Source organism: Opisthorchis viverrini (assembly GCF_000715545.1).
Source record: "Opisthorchis viverrini unplaced genomic scaffold opera_v5_202, whole genome shotgun sequence".
NCBI classification, from domain to species: Eukaryota; Metazoa; Platyhelminthes; class Trematoda; order Opisthorchiida; family Opisthorchiidae; genus Opisthorchis; species Opisthorchis viverrini.
In genome coordinates, this window is record NW_008751858.1 from 675,211 (window position 1) to 700,426 (window position 25,216).

Sequence of the window (25,216 nt, forward strand, 5' to 3'; positions counted from 1 at the left end):
AACAACTGGCCTCACTGAAAGCGCAAAGGGTATTGATCACTTCAGTGTATGCACTTAAGGCTCCTGCAGTATTAAGTTCTAGATGACCACGGACACCACTGCTTAGTGTATCTGTAATATACAGCTCTGATTTCACGACTACGTTTGCGGATAAAGGCTTGAGCGAAACTCTCCTGTCATACCAATAGGTGCTTTATACAGTTTGAGCGTAGAAATGGACATTTTTAAAATTTCTTTCAAGCTCAAATGGTGAGATATTGATGGGCAGCCGCATTCCAGACTATCAAGACATTAGGTTTGTCATATGAAATGAAGTATTCAAGAACTACTTCAGTATCCGGATCTGATTCACGTTGTAGTCAGCGGGTGACCCACTAGGGATATCTAACTGTTGGTGAATAGTTGGACTGCTCTATCTAAATACTCATATTATCACAAAGCGTCCAGTGACTTTCAACCTGGAAGAGGGGGCGATTCTGACAAGGACACAGGACTGTGAATGGGACTAGAAGAGTTCGATCTGTGAAAGCCATTCATCCGCGACTCGTACAAGCAAACTTAGCTGTATGCACCAGGTGACCTCAACATCTAGTCTAAACTATATGACAGCTGCTTACAGAAACGATCATATCCCAATTAACTGAATGTGGGACGAAAAACGCTCAGCAGTTTGAAGGGGGCCAGCATGAACCAGCTGACCAATAGTTGGGTGGTTGGCTTCCCCGTGCCCTGGTGTCATCGAACTAATCGTGATTCGACAACGGTAATTCACTGTTGATTCGAGGATATCAGATCAGTCGGATTTAGTTCTTTAGGATAACAGAGACGATTATGAACAGAAAATAGGTACCTAAAGGCACGTCTACTTTTCGCTAGTTTGCGTAACTCTAGTGTTAGAACAAAGGAACCAGAATGGTGTTCTCATTGAATCGAACTAGGTGTCCAGACATGCATAGAGACTGCCAACCATTCGAGTGCGTATGCGGTTTGTTCGTTACCATGTTTAGATAAACCATATCTGGTTCGTACAGTGCTCTATAACTTTATCGAAGGCTTTCTGCGATTGGTATCGGATGTCCGTTTAAATCACGATCATTGTGAAATATCACTGCTTCAATCGATTGTCCTAAGTCGGATTATCGTGCAATTTCGCACTGAACTGCTTCACATAACTCCTGGAGTGAATGTTGCTTTGTAGTACAGCACTGCGTAGAACTACCGCGGCTCCGAGCACAATATAGCAAACACTAGTAACCTCAATGAAAGCTACCCTCCCGGATCTTCTGTGCGTAAAGTGGTCTCGAATTTCAGCAAACCCTGGCTATCTTGACAGCTGAACTGATCTTATAAACATGGAGTGACGCTATACCATTCAGACGCGTACTAAGTATCACTTACACTTTCCCTGTTAATTCTAAACGTGAAACGTACGCAGCATAAGAAATATGATAATAAACTGTGGAAGTACAGGAACAGACAGAACCCTACCTTTGAGTTCTTCATACCTGAGTATATTAGCGTATCGTGATGGGTCGTGGGATTCAACTAGCTTAGGGGTGGATAATTCTAGATGATAATTAAGACCTACTGGCTTAAGGAGGCAGCAAGGTCAGCCAGGAGCCTTAACTACTGATACTCGCAGAACCAAGATGCACGGCTGTCATGTTTGGTGGTGTTCGTGGTTATAGTTTGCCATCCAGCTTGGGCTTGTTTTCTGGGCTGTTTTCTGGTTAGGAGACGAAAATCCATCAAAAACCGCAGCTAAGTGAGGGAGCGAGGAAGAGTCTGATAATACGGACTGAAAAAACTGATTGATTTACACAGGAAATCCACAATGGAGTACCCCAAGGACCATCAGTTTACATTATTCATTGTCCTACAGTTGGCTAAACTAGACCCATTCCAATCTTTCGGATAATTTGAAAATCATAAAACCCACCTCCATCTGAACTCTAACGGTTGTGGACCGTATCTTTGTGAAGAGTATGTCCTGGTGTGACACAGTTCATGTTTTGTTACACTGTTTAGCCACGAACCAGCGTTTGTCCCCTATTGCATAGACCATATTTTGATCAACGGGTGTTTGTAATATCCAGTCAAACATCAAGTTTCCAGCAATCACGAACTGGCAGTAGGAGCAACATAGTGGATAATGTCACACTAGAATTTTAGTGTTCAAAAGTGACGCCTTAAGCGTGAAACGATGTTGATTTTGGATAAGGCGAGTGAGTGTTATTCGAAACAGCATTGCTTCAAACGGCATAGGCAATAAATTTCCAAATATCTGCAGTTCAGACGGACTGAATGTCTGAGAGCCATGTGAGAACTGGGTGTCAGAATCAGTTTGTTTGGATCAGGATACATCAATGCGGATAAATGCTTTCGACGAAGTTGTGTTTGGTCACATACATACTAGGTAGTGCCATGTAAACTTACAAATCAATTTTAAAGCGTGCAGACTCAAAAGCCCAATGGAATCTTTTACGATTTTGCTAAGACTATGGTGCGTAAACATGAGGTAGGGTGTCTTTTTGAGTGTGCCCGTGCATTTATGAATTAATCGTATTTCTAATCACCTCAGACGAATCCGACTATCCTAATCTCTCGTGTCATACTTTGGTAACAGCAGGAAGGTGTACCGAAGGAATCAACGGTTTACAAAACAAAGACGGGTCGAAGCTAATGAAGGATTATCCCCCTAAGTTAGACCAAAATCAACAAGCCAGTGTTAAGGCGTTCTGACCTTCTGTGGAGAATACTGAAATAAGTGATCACACAATCGTTCTGTTCCACGCGCAGGCTTTACGATCGCTTATGGATTACACTACCAATGAAGAGATGACACTCGTACAGGCCATTTTCAGTCAATCACTTGAGTTGTTATCGATTCATCTTTGGCATCTGGATTATTTAGCGTCGGGGTGACTATTCAGCACACAAAAGCGGACGACTACATAAGCTTAGCTTCACAAATGTGTATTTTCTCCATTACTCTTTCGGTGGTCTTATGTAAATTTGGGGGAACTGAAACACTACATGAACTGCAAAGTCTACACACGCGAATAATTATGGCTCATGTGCATTAAATGACGGCTACTGGATCTAGGGTGCAGGCTCATCATCTACGAGACAGCGACGACTGCGTGATCGATTGCTTATCCATATTGAGCAGAGAAACCTGGATAGGCCTGGAGCGTAGTACTCACAGATGTGAAAAGAGTAAACTTTGAATGGCCAGTTTTGTCAACCTACGTGAAGATGGCTGAAGCAGTCCAGATAATTACTAATCCCGTCGAAATAAGTTATATATGCCCAGACATTTATAGGATATCTGAATAATCCACTTCTATTTAGAAACAACATCCGAACAGTTATCGAATGCGTTGAACACGATGGGGTTTAACTGAGGATAGTGCAGTGCCTCGAATTTGCGCATGCATCTTTATAATTCGGAATTTGTTGCTTTCCTGTGCCAGCACCTAACCCTCTATGGTGTTCTGCCACCAGATGACGTTTCCAGTAGCTACGCAACCATCAGCCATACATTTCTCCTTGATGGATTCTAATGAGCACCCTCCAGATTGTGTGGTAATTTATCAGTCGTATCAGCGGCATACCGTTGAAACTGGGAGGATTGACTGGTTAGGCCAGCATCTTGGGGTGAAGTAATTGTTGGCTGTAGTTCGATGCCTGATCTGTAGAATTCACGTTCAGATAATTTTTGTTCTGGTAGGTTTGTACCAAAACGGGGAGCATTGGACCTGAGTTTCAATCTTACTGGAACTCATCAGGAGTGTATATTCTTGGCCGTGCTGGAGCCTGAACCTTAGACATTTGACATGCCAGGAAAGCGTATTACCAGTTGTCCACCAGAGCACACTGCACGCATTCTCTTTAACACATCTGAACAGACGAACGTTTTCACGCTTGAGGGATGTGACTGGTTAGTCCAGCTGACCGAACGACTACCCACATCGATTGCCAAGGATAGAAGAACTGTTCAAACGAGAGTGATGTGAACGTAAAATAATTATTTTCCGTTTATATACGCACGTAATCGTACTTGGCAATGCTGTTGGCCATCAGCAGGTCACCACATACTTACTGTCCGTATTATACCTTCAGATTCACACTGGCGGCAGAAGCTTGCACGTAAAACCACAACCGACTCCACTCAAATTGCTCAAGGCCTACCCACTATGCGCTGGCGTTAAGTGGAAACTTCACAGATCTGTGGAAGCAACTAACCTCGCACATACCGCCTAAGATGACTTATCGGACCACCTAAGGGACTAAGTACCAGTGTTCTAGATGCGTACTCACCTTTCTACGGTTTGCGGTAGAGATAAATTTTCAGTGTTGAGGGAAAACAGTAACTTATTTTTGCAAAAGTATTTGATTGGATTTTACGATGTCTGAATCCTTCGTTGTTCCTGCCTAAGTTGAGCGCTCGTAACTGAAACTTTAGCCGGCGGTAATTCCTCAAAAGTTAAGCGATAGCCCAGCGGTCATTTTGGGGTTTGTCTGGAAACACGGCTGCCGGTGTGCCGGTGATGGTTTTGGCAACAAGCCATGCATTTGAAAGTTTTGATGTTTATTTACTCTGTGTAGCAGTGAGTGCAGGCTGCTCCTAAAAGACACTGAAGTGAGTACACGTCAGCTTGTTTGCTTCACACTTTAAAACATGTATTCAGTAGATTTGTAGACAGTCAGACATACCTGTGGGGCATCCCAGGTGCGGGTGCATGGTCAAGCTTGACCAGGGCCACCAGGTTGCTCATTGTTCGTACTGTTGCACCGGAAACAAACGGCCATCCCATGAGACCACTGACCACTGGGAAGATGATTGTCAACAGGAACAAGTCCATGACAAACACGTTGGGTTTGACTGCCTTGTTCTTCATGGCTGTGATGCTAGAGGACAACAGAAAGCCCTTTCGAATGGGTTAGGTTGGAGCACGAATAACATTCATTAGGACGGGTGAATACTCTTGTTCTTTTATGATGCACATATTTGTATGAGTTATCGTTATTGGTCCAACAAACCATTAAATTGTGCATGCACTTGAACTACCTATGAACAGTCCGACCGTTTAGCACAAAATAATCGACAAACTGATGAGCAGGGTTTAAAATTAAACAAGATGATCCAGTCCAAGTGTTGTAGATTCTCTAAATGCCCAGCCAACCGTGGTCACCAACTTTATTTAGGCTTATAAGGAAGATCCAGATTAAAACCACACAGTGATACCTATCCCGAGGTTTGTGATCATTCTGCCATAACGTTTCACGATCAATGAATAGCATGAACGCAAGTTTTTATTGCGATTTCACACCACTTTGCTTCATCCAGCGCAGCGAATTAAATGCCATTCTTGAGAGAAAAGCTGGGAAATAATGTTGGGAAAAGGTTTCAGGGCTGGAATCGATGTGATTGAATTTATGTGCGAATTGCAGGCTGTCAAGAAACACCCTTCGGTCGAGAGTAGATGGGCCGATAAACACCATCATCATCATACAAATAAATAAGTACCAAAATAATTTGTAAACAAGTGAATACTCATCATTCTTGAACAATTTTCAGTCTTACAAGCTAGCAGTGTGCGGTTAATTTTTTCGTAGCGGTTAAAAAATACCGTATGTGCGATTGGATATTTTTGGAGTCCAGAAGAGATAAATGTGCGTTGAAACAAATAGCCTGGATGCAAGAGTACCAGCATGTTCGTGAGGGTAAATGATCTTGCAGAAAGCATTCTACCCCATCTCGTTTTTGTTAGCGGGAGCATACAAATGTATCTGTCCCTAATGGTTGGGAGGATGAGGGAAAGCCAAACGTGAAACCAGCTGCGGACCAGCCGTTGACTTATCCAGACGATAACCTAACAACTGGTGAATAGTCAGAAACCGTTACCCAGATTTCCTCTCGGCGGGCCCAACAACCAGAAGATTATAGGCTTGAAGTTGCTCGGACGTTTTAGTACGGGTATGTTTATATTATGAGAAAGTTTAGGCACCCGAACACACTCGTTCTTCTTAGAACCCATAAGGTATGTACCGATAGATTAGTCACGTGTCCCGTGTGGTAACAAGTTCGGGCTTCGCTCCCCCGGCCACCTGTCTACCAACCAGCTTACCAGGTTAGTGAATTACATGCCCTTGAAACCCGGTGATCATCTCGAAAGAATAGTCTGACAAGTGAACAGAAATCGGATGTTTGTCTGAGTGGATAAACAGCTGAATCAAACCAATATTCAGACAAGTGAAAACCCTTACAAAATACTCAAGAAACAGAACTGAGGTCATATGAATGAAGCTAGTCGTCTAATATTAACCAAAAGTGTCCAGTAACAACAAGCAACACTTTAAAGGAGTTAAAGATAAAAGAACAAGCGCAGACTGTGTATAAATCATATGAGAACGAAGCTCTCAATTAGAGACTTCCTGGATCACATTCTGAGAGTAAAAACTGGCAAGAGTTCACCAGGCTTATAAGTAACACTGTTAAGCACCATTTTATTTTCGACTGTGGAAACTAGATAAAATATGTTCGTTTTGCTTACCCATTCAGAGCAGCCTCGGTGAATACGATGATCGACATTGTGAAACCGATTGCGAAACCGACTCCATGTACCAGTCCCACTGCATTGACTGGATACAGGTTTAACAGGTCGTAGTTAGGAAAATTAACCCACCGGGAAACGTTGATTTGATTCGACGGAGGAATGTTGACCATGGGCAATTCAAACCCCAAGAAGAAGATTTGATTCAGCACGGCTATTAGCACCATACCTAACGGAACATTGAGTGCTCCGAGGAGTTTTCGAATCTGTCAGGGGATCACAACAACAAACAGAGATGGAATCAGAAAACCTGAAGCACAAAGTTGACAAGTGGTGCACTGCAGGACGAACCAACATGAAACGGTCCTGATAGTCACCTGTCTTCCGTTTTTGACTCCAAAACGCTTGAGCGACAACCTTGCTCAGGGTGACAACAAATAACTTTTAGGTACAAGGATTCACTACGATCATAAATAGTTTGTCTAACGTAATGTATTTCTGTCACGCTTCAGAAATATGGCCTGTTGCCTCAGAACAGTGGTATTCACGAGACGTGATGCAACGTCGGTATCCCATAACTTGACGTTCAATGGTCCCTGACAAGGGAAAGTGGTCGTGATCAAGTAACGCAAATACTTGAATCTTGCCGTACACCATACACGACGCTTACTCAACAAGAAAGGTAAGGTTGGGCAACAGTTATAAAAGATGCGAAACCTCGTTTGGTGCGGTTGATTGTATGCACGCATGATAGACACGCTCCCGAAAGCTAAACGTACGGGCTGGTTGGCATGGCAGCGTTCTGTACAGTAGTAATAAAAGAACCGGTTTGTTCATATTTCTGTGGAAATTTTCAACCAACTTAATGAGCGTGCCAAAAAAGCATCCATCTGTATAGATTTCTGGCGAAATGTGTGAGACCTTCAGATAGACGGCATCTGCCTTTGCTTTGCTTGGAGTCTGGTGATGTCAAAAATGGCATACCAGACGTGACGCAACATGTTCTGGTCATGTAAGTGCTGCGATGTGAAAACAACAATAGTTGCAGGATCGAGCACGTGACTTTCACTATTTTATTTTTTCTTAGGTAGGTCTTGTGTTGCCAGACTGATTAGTTGTGCACTAGTTGAACCAACTGGTTCAGCGGAATACGGTCAGTGGAACTGATGTTGAAAGATCCTTAGGGTCATCGACGTCAGGATGTCCTTCGTACGTTGAACGGTTATCGGTTAGTGAAGGAGGCCTCGAATTTGGAGCTCTATTGATGGAGATAAGTTACCAGCGAATGGGTGCGTTGGTTCAAGAATTACTCTGGGTAGCTAGTATCACGCAATGTCTTCGTGATCATCTAAATTGACGGTTGTGGCCTCAGTTGAGCAGACGCTGTGCACCATTACAGTTCGCAATTTCACCTCATGCCGCAGGTGCGCTGGAATAGTTCAAGTACTGATCAGCCTAAGGTGGCTCGCGGTGTGAAGTGCGAGGGACTGGAAGATCGCTAAATAGTGTGGGCGAAAATATCCGAGAGTGAACACAAAAGTTATATTTCAGTTCATGCTGAGTGAGTGGTGTTTGGAAGTGAAATAATTAATCAAGTGAGTATGAGAAGACGGATGTGACAATGACAGCCACTAGCTAATTTCTGAAACTTGTTGGCTTCAACTCACATCGCAGACATGAACATCGTGTCATTTATCGAGTGACCTTTTGTTAGTACGTTATTCTCAGAGACCAAAGTTTGGACACATTACAGTCGGCTACCGTCTGGTTTTACGACCCAGATTTGTACAAGCAAAATGGGTTTACTGCTGTGGTCTAAGAGACTTTCAGAACCACAGTGTTACGCATTGTTTAACAGATAATCAACAGCCTGTCGTATGGTACCTATCACTCAACCCATTACGAGTTATGTCGCCAAACTAGGCGACATGGTGGCTCATAGGAATGACACACGATCAATTTGTCATCTGAGGGTTATTCGGTTAGGGCACTTTGAGTAAATAAATGCACTTTGAATGTGGGCATATTTGGGCAATCCTATCAATATGTTCGTGGTTGGCCGTATTTAATTTCTTGATGATGTTTTTACCAAAAAGGTTCCAGATGGAGTTGCTTCTCTATCGAGCAGCCCGAAACGTCAGATAATGAGACCTTATTCCACTACGCTGTATTTTGGCTTTAAGCTGTTCACGTTGCATACCACATGGCGCTCAATCTCTCTAACCAGATCGGAAACCAGTTTGACCCGGAATTCCTAGACAAAAAAGTACTGCAAGTTGAACAAACAGTTCTCAATAAAACTTGTCTGTGTTGCTTTTTTCTGACTGAAAGTAGTGATCTTTTCGGGACAGAGCGACCGGGTATTTTAGGGAGGACACAATTTAGGAACAGACAAGCTGGGACAAGCAGGGCACAATTCACGGAGGTATAACAATGTCGCTATACGGGGTGATGAATCAGAAGAGCTTAGTGTATGAACCAAAGGATAAGGATACGAAGACCATAAACTTATGGAAGATAGCTCCCACCATGCGCCACATAATAAAAACCCAGCCGATCAGCCATTGAACAGGCCTCATTGTTCCAGAAAGGGAAGTTTGAAAAAAGATTTCTCTGGACATATCCAGACTTACTATGCGACGGAAATAGTTTCCTCCCTTTATCCGTGCCAGAATTAGACAGAATTGAAGTTTGATGAAGGCGAGGAATAGAGTGGCGCCCGCGATGGCCATACGGGTCTTGTAGGAGAGTTGTGACGCAACGTCCGTAGATGATGGGGATTCATATGGGATTAACTGAATTGGAGCAAGCGTTGATCATTGTATGAGGTTCTGTTTGATGCGAACAAGCTGAAATGCATGCCTGCACCTTCGGAATTCATCCGATAGTTCACGGGATGGTGTGTATACCAAAACAGCTTTGCTGTATTTGAGTAAAAATATTTAGAAAAAAAGGCCAGCTCTGTTTCACGCATACTGTTGCCGGACACTAGAAGGCCGTGTATCTTATAGTAGATGTTGGATAAACCATAGCAGATAACCAACAGTAGATGAACACTACACGATGCATTCGCTGGTGGAAGCTGGTTAGTTAGGCCGATGAAAATCGCACACACACAGCTGAAACCGTCGAGCAATCAAATCAAGCTCGACCATTACAGGTTCATAACAAAGAACTAACGTACAGAAGAATCAAAGAGGCTCTCTAACAGGTTGCTTTTCCTTGATCATGTTGTAATAGAACGATTGAAAACTGCCCATCATATTAACGTCTTGAATGTGCCGTGCTACTTGAGATTTCGGTGTTGGTATTTTGGTTAATTCAAGGTTACTGTGTTGAGTTGTTTGCGGGTGGGACATTCTGCTCATATGTAACTGGTCATTTATTGATGTCAACTTGAGCCTAAAGTCAACTTATATTGTGGCTGAACTGTGGAAACGAATAAAAGTCGGGGGCGGGGGAAATTGTTGCAGAGGGTGCTAAACGAGGACCAATTTCCCACTTATTTCCAAAGGACGACAGAAACCTGCGGTTCAAGATTACCCCTGTTCGCTACTAGAGATTCAAGATAAGTGTTAGTTCAGTAGTCTATTGGTGTAATGGTGATACTATTGATGGGGGAGGCATGCAAGCAATATGTTTTGTCGTAAATCTGCTTCGCGTCTCTTGAGAAGTGAGATCTATTACGGAATTTGTGGAGTCGCTTTGTAGCATTTGCTTGAATTTGAGCAACGGTCACTGAATATTCAGAAACGTTCAAGAAGCCGCGTTCAAAGAGAGGATGGACATTCAGTTTTTGTAAACAAGATGCCTATGAGAGTTTCGCTTCTCTGTCCAATAGTCTGTAACCGGTTAGTTGGCATTTTCTAATAAATGACTCCGCAGCGAAGGCATTCTTCCTTTCACTGGTAGTAATTACAATTTGAGGATTTTTTGATATCCTGTGTTTATCCTGTCTATCAATAGGTCATGTCCGATGACAACAAGTTACAGGATGCATCCGATAGATTCGTCGTGCTCTGTTGGTTTTTATATTCTCCAAATGAGTACATATTTGCAGTTGTGTCCGTTTGTCCTACCCCATTCTCCATTCCTACAGTTGTCATTGTTCTTTATTATCCTGATGTATTGACATCTGCAACACTCGAGTGGGCTCAGCATCTTGGATCGGAATTGCACTGCTGAGACTCAAAATGGACCATCCATCACAGTGATAATCAGCCACTGCTGGCAGGTGAGTCGATAGTTTTTGCGCTTGGCAGACAAACTCGAACTGTGGTCATTAGCGAACAAGGAGGAGGAAAATATAGCTGACCATAACCATAAAACGAAAGCTTAATAATAGCCAAGCAGTCGTAAGTTCCTTTAGCCTGGATATGTGCTACATAAGTGTAACACGTTCGAACAAACGATATCCTATATGAGACTCGGCGTCGATCTACCGAGCAAGCAACGTCGAGTGGTGCCAACTGGAGTCTATTGATGTTTCCAGAGGTGAAGAAGCAGGCTGAAGGTAAAGCCATTGCCAATATGGTGTTTGTCTGCTGAGGCATTAATCCCCATCCTGAACCAATGAATGTTTATTGTATGGTTTTGTAGGATACAAAAGTTCTCGCTATAATGCTAGACCCATGGGAATGTTGCTTAGGAGCGATCCTGAAGGCAGATCCAAGACAACGGTAGGCGTCAAACATTATATTCCAATGAGATTATAAATCACTGGATCTTTCCATAAAATCGTACGCGGCTACAACCAGCAAAGTCCTTACTAAGGCTTACATGCATTGTTCATGGTTGGATTTGGATCATAAAGCACCAGGTTACTTAAAAACACATAAATCCAGCCGCCTAATTCTGTGCGCCACCCTGACGAGGCGCACCTGGAATTAAACTCGATTTTTGCCTCATTGTCTGTTAGATCAAAGATGATTTGCAGAGATCCTCCATGCCTCGTATAAGCTTTCATGGATGCTCGCTAACATGCAAGCTAATCTGTAGGTGGCTGACCGCGATCCGCATACAACTAGGAGCCTATTTGCATAACGAAGCTTTGCACTTACCCGGAACATTGTGAATAATGCCTTGAGAAGGAAGAAGAATGCAATAAAGGCGTTGAAAACCTCTTCTACCGAACGTCGGATTTGATTGGCCAGCACGGATGCGTTGAGTGTGATGAAGAAAAAACCGCAAATAGCACAGTATATGGATGTCCAGAAGCGGAGTTGCATGAGCGGTACTCCGGCAGTCTTTGCTATCTGAGAGAAAAGTTGATGAAGAACAGTGTGGGGTGGGACAGCGTAGAATGAAGCGTACCAATAAGCAAATAATAACGGCTTTTCTGACAAACTAAACCGGCCGCACTAAGCTCGGTAAATACGCCAAAAGACGACTGGTCAACAGTCTGAAACACAAAGACATTTTGGTCGTCAGAAGGGCGTGGTAAAAACTAGGCCTTAGAATACTAGCGGCATTTTTGAAACCTTTCTTGCACCGGTAAGCTGCAAATGCACAGTTGTTGAGGCCTGGAGAATGTGTTGACTGAACTCTCAAGATCGAAGTTTGGTCACATGAGTTATTGCCTTAAAACAAGCTGGTGCCAAGATGAAAGAGAAAATGTTAGTGAGGACGAAGTATCACAATTCAGTGTTAAGTCAGTAGGACAGTGGAATTTTCAGCTAGTTTAAATGTAGCCTCAACACGGAGTGAAACGTGTTGTTTTGCCTAAAGAGCTGCGTGTTTCAGTCAGAGGGATATGGTTGCGTTGTAAAGCATGCGCTGTTCTCCCAAACGCTAATTTGCCCGTCCAAGTCATCGGAAGAAAAAGGGGCTGAACCCTGCCTGTTAACATATGAAATTGCATCATTAACAGTACTAGATAGGTTATTGTTAATCAGCTCCTTTTATGCGGTTTTAACGATTCATCCACCTTGAATACCATAACAGGTAGCCAGTAACTATTTTGTAGTCTTGATGCGTCATTTCTGTGGAAATACAGCAACATCTCTCATTCCCTTTAAAACTACTGGGCTATATCTGGATTCTTCTACTTCTGGTTCACATTTTCAAGCGGACGCCCTAGTGTTCCAGTCGTATAGTCGGCATTCATTGAATCGATGGTTCTGTTTGAACAAGAAGATAATGGAGTACGTCTGAACGACAGCTCCTTTGATTGAAAATATTGTAACTCGTAAACGTTTGCGACCTTTCTTTCTGAGGAACCAAAACTTTTGGCATCGGTAAACTGAGAAGAGACTGGTTGACAAGATTATTCCATTGCGACGGCCAGTTACGGCCAACGACTCATAGAAAACAAATAACTGACCAACAAAATGACAACTCCTCGTAAAAGCATGATCATCAATGGAAGATACAGGTGTCCCAGAGAGCATGCTGGACTGTAACCTATAGAGACGAATTTAGCACACCGAGAAGAATGAACAAAAATGAGTGATGAGTGCCCGAGGATATCTTCATTGCTTACTCTCTGTGGGTTTATCTAAAATCACTAGACTAAGCTAATGCTTGAGGTGGACGTTGGAAGAAAGAATGGAACGGGTCCGAATAGTATTCACTCGTTGCCTCTCACAGACAGCATTAGGCACATGTATTACGGATCATTTCATATTCCAAATTTGTCCTGAGCACCTCCTAGTTTAGACACTCCAGCCTCAAACAAAGACACTTCTGTTTCATATATGGTTAGTAAACCAAGCAGCAACGTTCGACAGACGCAGATTAATGGTTTTCACGTCACCAACCGTCCTTTATTATACCAATATTCCATTCGGTTACTTCGAATCAAAAACCGTCATCACACTGTCGCTTTACATCATCAGTCATACTTCTCACTTATGCTAGTCACTTTGAAATCTGAAGAAAACAATCGTATTAAAATATAGAGCTTCACACCTCATTAAGTTAGGAAACGGTTTGTAGATGGAGCAGTTTTTAAAGCGAACTGTATATCATTTTCAGGAGTACGGACCTCTTAATGACGAGGCATTCCGTGTTTGGCACCGAAGCACGTTTAACACACGCGAGTACATCCGCCAAATGTATCTCGTGATTAGGGTGTTTTTCAGGATTGAAAAGTGTTTGGATATATGATTCTGTATCTACATAAACGCTTATAGTACAGACTTGGTGCGAAACGCGCATAATCCCAACTAATTGAGTAACTCGTTGCTTTTCACAATGTATATTTAGCGCTTCCTTTGTTTCTCCTGCTGTCGGATTTGTGCCACGGTTCCTTTTCTGTTTGGCGCTCGTATTGTCTTTGTGGTCCTTTAAACATTCGCGCCCGTGTACGCACACACACATGTACTTATGCACACGTATGCTGGTTTACTCAGTGTGATTTTCATTCAGATCAGAACTCCATTGTGAATTTACTGTAGTTTGACTGCCGTCTGCTGTGTGGGCTTTTTTGCTGCCACTGGTGTACGATGTATACCATTAAGAGGATTTATTGGTCTCCTGGGCATGTTCCTTCTTCCCGGTCCAATCGTCAAAGTGTTTCATGAGAAATTCAATCATGTACGTATGAAAAATTCAAAAACGTTCCTCACTCTCGGGTTTCCGATTCCTGGGACTTTTCTGTTTTTTAGAGTTACCCTATTTATCGTACAGGAATGGCGTAAAGGGTTATGTGTATAGTGAACGGTAGTGTCATCATTTTAGACCAAGTGTTGCACTTACAATCATCTTAAATGTACTGGGTGGTCACAGAAAAACCCTAATCACGCCATTCTTTGGTATCGCAGTGCATGGGCATTTATTGGTTATTTTGGGACTAGTTCTCATCCACGGAGAAATATTCATTGTAGCCAGACAGGTGAATCAGACAAGCTTTGATTGAAATTTCATGCTGTGACATTCGTCTATGCTTGAATGCGCGAAAGCGCTGCACAAATGTTTAACCCGCCTTTAGACCCACCAGAATTTCATACCTCGAACCTCCGAGGTAGTCGGTAACCTTCCAGTTAGTATCAGAACCATTCGCCACCCGGTCATGACTGGCTGATCAGTATTGTAGATAACTTACACCTTGGCCAGATATAGCGTCTGTCATTCTTCAGCCGCACAGTTCACATCACTGTGTTCGATATTGATCCGTTTTGCGAGAGACAAGCTCTCAAGTGAAGGGTACAAGCGACTTGTGGGACATTTCTTCCTGAGCAGATTACTTGTATTTTGCGGATAGTGAGAAGAGCTTGTTGTTTCCGCTGAGATTGCATCATGTCGGATAGTCGAGAGGCACCTACAAATCAGACAACTGCTTTCAGTTGTTCGTCGACCGGTAATATGTGGAGCAATTATTTATCCGCATCAGCGTAGCCGGAAACATAATTTATTTAAGGCACGTCTGTCTGCTGGAGCAAATCTCTCTGTTTAGGGGTGCGCAGCTTGACTATCTTCCGAATGAATTAAAGTGAAAAGAGCGCCATTGAGCAAAGTAACGCTTCTTTCTTCACAGGAAGAAAACCTGGTAGGCCTTTTTTATGGGTGTAAATACTAGTCGACCGCGAGCATTTTGGAATCATACCGGAACCCTACGGTTTTCCAGGAAGATATGAAGTGACGATTTTTCGTGATCTCATAAATTTAAATTGGACGTTTGTCTTCAGGAATTCGTAAAGAATAGAGTCAATGTTCACAACACAGTCTCCTGTCATTTTGTTCGCGTATGTGAAAAGAAGCAGAAATTTGACTAGATTTAAAGGAAGACAAACTACTGTGTTTGTTATCCTATTCTACACTAAAAATAATCAATAGATAGGGCGAAATGTGACGTGCTGCAGTTCAATATCTCAAGTTCGATGCTCTGTCTGAGTTAAAACCATCAGCTGCTCTGCGGCCAGAACAGTCGCTTTTTGCGGAATCTTTGAACGTAAGGACCTAGCAAGATCGACCAGCTATTTTGTTTGTTGTTCAGGTATAACAGGGAACTTCCCCGGAGACATTCCTTGTCACTGTCAATTGTACACACTATGTTATTTCTTGGAACTGTAGGAGTGCGATTTCTGAGGTTACATTGAACACGGGTACCTGGCTAAAGGTACAGGATTGACAGTCGTCATCTGAGACCTTCACACAGCATATATGTGGTACTGATCTGATTAGTGAGATCGTTATTTGACAACAAACTGGGGCAAACCGGTTGAACATTTTTGCGTTTGGTGATAAGTACACTCAGTGTCTGCTGCGGTTGTGACCTACATTACAGGACTGGCAGTCCAGCAATTACAAATGACCTAGTGTAGCGTACGCGAAATACACTCATTTGCAAACAATTCTGGTTATGCGGGAGACCCACTCGGAACCCAGCTGAATCTCTCGTTTATGGTGTTTTCAAGCAACTGAATTTGCTGCACCAAGCCGCCTCATGTTTCAGTTGCTACGTTATTCGAGATATGGTGCTACATGTATAGACGTAATACACCACTGATAAGGTTGCTGAAAATTCCTCAACAGACTGCGATTGATCTCGCCTTGTTCGGAGCTCGTCAGATAGGCATAACCCCCGAGTTACCTTCAACCCCAACTGCATGAAATTAACAAAATACACTTATTTGCAAGCAACTTTTGTTTTGAGACTCACCTGGAATCCAGCTGAAACTCTTGTTTATGAGGTTCAAGTAGAGCATAAGGTTGATGAAAACTCGGAGACTGCGCCACGTGAACAAAACCGGTCGTGGGCTTTCAAAAAATTCTCAGTAACCCTATGAGTAGCGTATTACTTCTATACCAATACAGCGTTGTTAATAGAAGGTCAAATTCCGGTAAGGCGTAGGTGCGGTCAAACAAGGCTACGGTATAGTCATATCATGTCCACTGAGTGCAAGGTTAAGTAAAGCTGAATGAACAGTGTCAAAGCATAAACATACCGAAGCAAGGGAGGTCTCCAAAATGAACATAGGACCCGTAATACCAATAAATGCCAGCGGTTGTCCAGCGAATAATGTGAACACAATGAGGTAGACTCCAGTCGAAACCAGCGTGACACTCACAGTGAATCCTTTATCAACTTGAGAATCTGAAGGGGTAGGGGGTAAACAGAGAAATCAAAGTCATACAGTTTCAAACACCTGTCTTTGTATTCGACATAAAATCCCTCTAAGAGAGCCTTTTCCAGCAGGAACTTTCCCTCTGGGGATTCTCATGGACCATCATAAGTAAAGAAATGTAATGCACCCAGTCGGGGAAAAGCCACTCTTCAGCACTATCTGACTGTGAGGTTCTCCATAGAAGGAATGGGTATCCACCGCAAAAGTGGCTTTTCTGTCAGCAGCCTCAGTCTTTGCAGTACCTAGTCTACTGTTGACAGAGTTGGACGGTTGTGAAACGGAGTTGCAAGAGATTCACGTCGCCCGGCGAATAATTAATAAGCTCCACTTAGTCGTGCAAATATACAGTGCCGGCTTTTTACCACACTGTGTCTGCAAGGCATATTTTGGGCACATGTGGTCTGAATGTCACACAGAGAAGCAAAAATACAAACTAACTGGACAAAACGAAAGGCTTATTCAGGACGGTGAAGGATTACAAGTGTATGCGAGTACATGTACTTGCACGCATAAATATCTGAGTGCATTACTTGAAAACATTTACTTTTGGGGTGTGCATTGATTGCAGTGGCCACAACTCAGGTTCATCCCGATCCAGTAGCTCATTTAAAAAACTGAGTACAGTAGTATCGAGAATTTGATCAAATCTAAAGTAGCCATCATCCAGCTGAAGTACTAAAACTAAACATCCGAAACCTTGCCAGTGGAATACTTCGGGGTGGTTCAATGTTTAGGGTGATGGCGAAAAATTCTTGGTTCCTACCTGGCCTCTGCATCCCGAGTGCCTCTGTCTAGGCTTGAATAAACTTGAAGAATATTACCCTCGTGATTCCTTTGGGTGGCATGGCAGCTGAACCATTGTCTGTATTATGTTCCTTGTGGTCGTAATAACACACAAAAGTTGGTCACAAATTTTACTTTTACCTAGTCATACGGGTCAAATGGAAGAGAGTTTTCGATATGCAAGAACACGAGAGGGGTATTGCGGAAAGGGGGACTCCGGAATATGCTTTAAGTATGAGGTGACTGACTGAGCCATGTGCTGTCCGACTAGAAGTCACATCGGAGGGACGTAGTCTACAATCTGCGATGAACAGTTTGTAGTATTGGCACTAAAATGATGTGGAAAATTGCTTTTAGGCTCTCGATTTTCGATGGATTACCAATTGAGTACAGTTTTGATGAGAACGGAATCACGAAAGGATGCGGAAGCAGACGAACGATCTCTAACCCCAAAATGAGAGAAATAATTCAGAGCTGCGCGGATTCGTGGTTTATCAAGTAGAAGACTACCGTTTGGTGTGGAGTAGTTGTGTTCTCAAAAGAGGTAGTCCATTTTTAGGACTACTTTATCCTGTGATGATCGAGATGCGCTTTAGGGGATGAATGCCAACAGAAAAAGAGGATAAACGGGCAGGGGTTTGGGATCCGATGGGTAGATACATAAAGGGCATGAAATGGTGAAGTGAGCTGGGAATACGGATGGACTTGGGAGTCGTGAAACACGACTTCCGTCATCACGAGTAGGAAGAGAGATGATCTGTGGCCAGAGGTTAATGACATTGGCGGAAATGGCCCAGTCGCGCAGTAAAGGGCGTTCATTCATCAAAGCTATCGTCTTCAAAGCGTAGCTCCCCAATTTCTGGACAAACTGAACATGCCTTCGCCTCCAAGGCTTGATGTTTTATTCCACTTTCCCATTTCCTGGTGATCGAAACTGTAGCGGCTGGAACCAATGTGCCTATGGCACACAATCTATAGCTGATAAATTGATTGAATCGAATGGGCAGATAGCTGTTACGATTGCACCACCCACCTAAATCACACAAAAGAAGGGTTTCCTTAGTTTTAATCCTGTCGATGGCACACACTTATCAGCGCAGACAGACGAAGTAATGGTCCACAAACTGGAGACAGTGTACGACCATCCAGTGAGAGACAACTTGGGAATAATTGCAATTTCGTTGAACCAGCAGTGCAGGATCGATATTGGGCGAGTTTAGATATCACATAAATGTTATTCTCTATGAAGCCGAAGAATTCATGTATTTTTGTTCACACCAACAATGTTAACCATCAAATACCCTCGAACAACCAAAACATCTGCACATAGGATGTCAGTTTGAGCTTTCGAACAGACTGACGCTGTCGCCACGGGCAGCTCAGTCTATCATGCCGCAAAAAATTTAATAATGTCTAACTGAGAAATTCGAATGGGAGAGCTGATTGGACGGACTTGGTTCTACAAAACCTAAGTAAACTATATCTCAATGTTTACCGAATCAATACGGCAAACAATGAAGTCGTTCACGGCACTGAACACCGCTCAATCAAATATCAAATTAACACTTAGGCACGGAGAAATCGGTAGTAATATCCTTCTGGATATCTACCTGGCTCTACGAGACGATGGAACATTTTTACGTCAGTTCGCTGGGACCAGCCAGAGCCATCATTTCCTTAATTTTCGTCGACATGCCATAAAATGAATTCGATTAGGACAGTATATGACAGGGGGAGGGAAAATCCTCCATTAAACATATCACGGATGCTGACCTTTTGTGTCTGGATTGGATAGTTCACCCAAATGGTCACCCAGCACAATTTGTAAAGAAACACACCATTCCTCGGATGAAGAAAATATGGGTATATTCAACTGCAAAAGCAGAAATCTTCGCAAATTATAAATTTAAGCGGAGTGACATTCATCAGCTGATGGAAAGTGAATCTCAGTAAAGGTAACTATGGCAGTGCCAAACAGTTGTAACCTCATCTTCTCTCTTGAAGTAAAATTCCAGTACCTCTGTAAGTCAGCCCCAATCTCGTTACCGTTTTACTAGCAGGTACTGGGGCACCTGCTCTGACAGGACTTTGAGGTGACTTTGACTTGGCAGGTGGAACACAGTCCTACTTTGATGCAGTAACACATGAGTCAATCCGTCCGTCTACGATTAAGCACAAATTCGAAACCAAAGACAATTGTATATTCGAGTCTGGCAGCTTCTTTTCACATCGTGCACAGAACCAAGAATACCATAGAGCTTCGTTTTTGCGTATGCACTGTTACACCGAAAGGTGGAAACTCGGACTGTGTAATTGGAAGGGATCGGTCGTATTGTTGGCTTGTTTTTGACATATCGATGATGGGGACTTTTTTCCGTTATATTTGTTTATCTGATATTGCTCCTCATTGCATATTCGGAAAGATAGCGAAATTCATTCAGTGTATTTAGGCATTTAGCTTGGGGATGCTCCCGGTCGTCTCACAAGCGGACGGATGAGGTGTAATGGCATCGTTTTTGAAGGTATGGATAGATAAGTCATTGGTTGAAAATGGTTGTTCGCGGTATTGCTGCGGTTAGTTTCTCCTTCTCCCTATTTACTCGCTTCAGGCATACAAAGAAACACTGTTTTCCCCAAAAAGAAAACAAGATTTCCAAGTCAGTGAACACAAACACTTCAGCTTATAATAAATGAGCGTTTTGCGGTGAACGTTTCGGCACACCGATGACGGCGCAATGCTGTTCAGTGTGGATTAAAAGCGAATCGCGAACGGAAGGGCGTTCACAACTTGGTGGTCGAGATTTCACGCTATGGGATCTTACTGGCACAAATTTTGTGGCAGTGACTGCTGTCTAGATTCACTGTCAGCATTGGTCCCGTTGGTGTAATTGATGAGTTTATTCGCCTAGAGAGTTGCACTGTATTCGTTGAGGAAGCTAGGTCTGTGTCTATTAGCCTGAAGCACTTTTGTCTCTGACGTGAGGTAGCCCGCAGCGTAAAACCACGTTTTCCTGTGTCAGTGGGTTGGAAAGTTTTCATATGATCCCATATCGTGTTTTGCCTCGGGTAACTATAACAAGCCTAGATCAAGATTCTATCATGATCTCGAGTCAATCAGCAAGTGAAATCAACCGGGCTGACAAAAATTCGTTCAATTTCTGACGGTTGCCGATTTATTACGCGTGATAGATTCGTAACCGAAAAACCGAAATTTGAATCTTGTTCTGTTCACTGTGTCTTTTCATAAAGCTTTTGATCGAAATACCGGTCACGGCGCTTGGAGTTATGCAGTCAGCCGAAAACGTCAGTGATTCGGATATCTATGAGGAAAACCATTGTTCAATTTTGGTGAAACCAGTGAATTGAAAAAGAGCTAGCTCTAGCGTCTGCCACCAGAAACTTGCGACCCTATTTGAGGCTTTGGCAAACCACTTATATTTTCAAAGATTCGGCAAACTCATTTGCACAGATGCGATAGTTCAGGTTCGTCCAAACTTCGCTGATGGAGCACCTGTGATAAGAAGAGCACCTTTGAGTGCGAAGTTGTTTAATGAGGAACATGAGCTTAACCGTTACAAGCCATCAGAAACGAAATTAGAATTTTTCAAAGGTGAACATCCTCAGCGTTTTCTTGAAGTTTCCTGCACGTTGTTTGGATGACAAAACAAAAGTGAACTGAACTGCAAAGCGGTTTAATAACTTCTGCTTTAGGAACTGCGCTTTGACACATGACCCAGCACTACTGGCATGTTTTTTTAATGATATACACCCTTGCACTAGTGATACACGAATTTTAGATTTTGGGGATACAAATCCAGGTACAGTCAAGGGGATGTGTACTGTTGATGAAATATAGTAAACATCAAACTATTTCAGTCCTTCCTGTATTGCAGCCATCTACAGCTATTCAGTATTTATCGTACAGCGTTCAATTACGTATGCCCACTGACCAAAAGAGGATGGTCGGACGGTGGCTGTTTGCTGTGGCCATGCTTCTGATTTCCATGAGACAAAGGTGATTATGAACACCAGTCAGTATTGGGGTCCGGAATTTGATTCCACCGGCAGAAAACTGTACTCCAACACATTCGAATAATGCACAATGAAGACGGCAAACCAAGCTCTGGGTCTTCTTTCCCAATGACCACTTTTTTCAGTACGGTCGTCAGACAGAGAGCTGACCATGAGAAAACAACCTTTATCGAATACATAACTTTTATTACCTCCCAACAGTGATTCATCCAGGAAATTTTTATCTTCTTTACGGGCTGATGCTAAGGTGTTGGCTTTGTACTGAAGTCTACCTGTGCCAAGTCTAATAGGCTTGAATTAGTGGGATGTGTTTCCTAAGTCGTGCTAGATGTAGTGAATAAGGTGTACTACATTTTTAAGCAAAGTGGCATATCATCTTTGCCTTTGAACAATTTTCTTGATTCTTGTGTTCTTCTTCTTACCGACTGCGGCACGTACACGGTTCGATCACGTGAGAAAAAAATTAACCCTACTGGAACTGCCCTAAAAACTTGTGCGGAAAATAACATTGATCGCAGTAAATTATTACTGCCTCGTCATGACAAGTTTGTCTATTCGAAGTACTGCCAAAACGCCACGACATCCCAGACTGGTAATAGACTTTTGAACTCACCGTAAATTGCCCTTACAATATTCCAAATGGACTTTCTGTTGGTCGGACTTGAAGAATTTCGTCAGAGTTGAGTTCTGTGAACTAAGTAGCAATGTTATATCCCTCCAAAATTGACGTTATGATGGAGTTTCAAGTTAAGGTAAGAAAGCAACACCGGGTGATCGCAACCGATATTTTCTGAATGATCGACTGCCCGGTTGCCTCTCTGTTGTGTTCCAGGGTATTCATTATATTAGACTTTATCGCATGGAAAGGAGTCAAATGCGACCGATAGCTTTCGATAGGCATGGGATGCCTGAATACATTTCAGAGCTTTGGGGCGTGACTCTCTGTGTGATATCAGGACGTTCGAAATAAGTGGCTTTAACTAGTGGAGGAAGTCTTGAAGCGTAGTGTGGTGCGGTTCTCTAAGGCTAATAAGCCCATTTAGACTTTGACAGCTTTCCTATTTTTTAACTGAGTCATACTAGTCCTCAACTCGATTGACTAAGGCTGAAGTGACAGTGCGCCAACAAATCAATCTTAGAAGTTCCCTGATTTACTTGGAAGGCTCTTTGACGGAAATTTGACAAGATTCACAGAATCTGCTTCACAATAGTCTGACAATCTGATTATCGGAGAGAAATGACTACGCGCGACCCAGCTTGTCACTTAACTATTCGATAAATTCGATAAAGTCGGTTTGGCATAGAATGTATTCTACTGCTCTATCATCTAATGTGACGAGTCTTGAGGAGTAAGACTTGATGTAAAAGCTTCTTAGAAATGTTCAGCTATTCAAGCAACAGCTCCATAAAGCATGTCGCAACATGTAACATACAAATTTAATCGTGAGCACGGAAATCCGTATGGTTCCCCAAAATTGACGACGCATGCAGTATGAATGACGTGTTTCCAATAATCATATTATAAGGGCGAGTATACGCTATCAAAGCTTGTGCGGTGAACCATGTATCAAGACATGTGATCACACAAAGATACGGTCGACCTCCATGAATTGACTGCTGGTCTACTAAAATGGCTATTTTTCTCCCATACTTCAGCGTTTTCCATGAGAACACGAGTGCCTTCAACATATACGGCAAAGTAAACGCTGCCGCGGTCTAACTGTATAGCCTTCCAGTTGGTGGTATGAAACTGATCCTAAATGAAATTGAAGTGAACAGTGAACACGTGATCAATCTGATTGTTGGCATTTTCAAGTCGCGCTCTGATATACAGGATTTGTAGTGAGTTATGGGAATCTCGGAAAGTGGAATCTAATTGTTTCGCATGCTCTGAATGATGTGTGAAAACAGAACAAACGTAAATCGGTATCAAAAAGAGCGAGAATCGGGTCATCCGAGGAATGTCGTCGACAAATTCACACCAGTACCAAATGGGTCGAAAAAGAATCAGTGCTACTTCACGTTCGACGCCGTCACTTCGTTTGGAGCCATCTCTCTCTCATGGTTAGCATATGGCCAAGTTTTTGAAAAGAATTTATTTAAATCGCTAAGCTCAGCTCTTTCTTCAGAAAAACGTTCAGATCATTTTGCTGTGGGTGAGTTGGCGAGTGTTTCATACTTGATTATTTAGTAAATAAATTAGAATGGCCACTTTCAAGGGTTGATATCATCAGGAGAGATCAGACCTGCAGACCTCCGATTGCTTGAGCTATCACATATGGCATCTTTATCACTTTTCTAAAGAGAGACTGATTAACTTGGAGCTTTCCTTCAAGGAACGGATCAGGGGCATTTGGACTGATATAGAGAGGTGAAGCGGTGATTCGAACTCACATTCGCCGGTTTCATGCCGGGTGCATTGAAAACCTAAATGTAGTTCCGCAGTGTGCAAACAGCGGCTTGCCCAGTATGAAGAAGTTATCCGACTTAGACATGTTTTCACTGGGTCTACTTTTCTGAAAGCAGTTTGTCACTAGGTTTTAGCGATAATCCATCATAACTGATTTTTTCTGAAGGCAACAAGAGATGGTCAATTTTTTTAAGATAAAAGAACCTTGGCCCATATGAGGATTCAGTGCACTTGCGGAATTCGGATAAAAACTGTACGAAATTCCATTCTGAGTGACCATCGATAGTTTCAAATCCATTTAATTTGGTATAGGCATTTATGACATCTGCCTGAAGATGGCTTGAATGTCCGCAATACGTAGTTGCAACCAGTGTGTACAGAAGCCCATGGCCCGCTCAGCGCTTTGGATTTATCTTTTGTCCTGTGTTGATTTAAAAAAAATTCATTCACATTTGCCATGCCAGCTTACTGTTTCACTTCAATCCTTTTTAGCTTGAAAGATTTCAGATATTATGTTTTGTACGTAGGCGCTCAGAATTAATGACTACTTAATTAAAAAGCTTTGAGAATATCGTACCGAACTCCAATGCAAACGAGGCAACGAGGAAGAAAGAAGAGAAGAATATGTTATGAAGCGAGAGATAATTTTTTGCAGCAGATTGAGACGTCATTTATGAAAAGTAGGGCTGAGTTCTTGCCTGCACAGTTGGTCGTTCAAATGAGCACAGTGCTGAGGAAAGTGCCTCTTGATAATAGAGCAGATAATTTTCACTTGCACGTAGTAAACCAGAATTTGGGGACGCTTACTACACAACGCACACCGAATCCTAATGTGCAAGAGCGATATTTTGCGCGATAGGAGGCGTGGTGAAGGCTGAGAAGAATCTGAGTGTGCATGCCACATTTTCAAATGAAGTGGGCCGTATGCCAAGTCATAGGTGACGGAAGATACTGACTAAAAACAGCAACACTGTCTGTGCTTTCGCCGGGCCATCATGGTAGGTATTTGTAGTCAGGGAAGTGTTAGAATGCGTGTGGGAACCAAGTACCAATATCCGTCTCTCGTTTTTTCTGCCTTCTACTTTCTATCATCATCCAGATTGAATGCCCTTGGATGACCAGGACCAAGTACCGATTATCCCTGATTGCCTTCTCAAGAGAAAAAACAGCAGTATCGCCCATTTACTGGCAGTTATAAGACAAAGAGATCGTATAATGTGACCGAGATTGTTGTTACGGTCGTCCACGTTCAAGGCTGTACCCTGAATTTGCCTGTCCAGTTTGGTGGTTTGATGCATAGCACCTTGGAGCGTTTGACAGCGTTTGACGATGAGGGAGGAACGCAAAATCTGTCAAATCATTAC

General features: G+C 42.8%; 1 protein-coding gene across 1 annotated transcript in view; it reads right to left on the reverse strand.

The window, feature by feature from the left end:
- The window catches only part of T265_08111 (hypothetical protein), a gene marked incomplete at both ends in the record, with an annotated part of 59,593 nt that overhangs the window by 16,465 nt on the left and 17,912 nt on the right, over positions 1-25,216 (reverse strand). Inside the window, 5 exons of the mRNA XM_009173818.1 lie at positions 3,618-3,761; positions 4,720-4,914; positions 6,561-6,826; positions 11,621-11,815; positions 16,448-16,596. Coding sequence (XP_009172082.1) covers positions 3,618-3,761; positions 4,720-4,914; positions 6,561-6,826; positions 11,621-11,815; positions 16,448-16,596 — 949 coding nt within the window. The remainder of the gene's footprint in view (positions 1-3,617; positions 3,762-4,719; positions 4,915-6,560; positions 6,827-11,620; positions 11,816-16,447; positions 16,597-25,216) is intronic.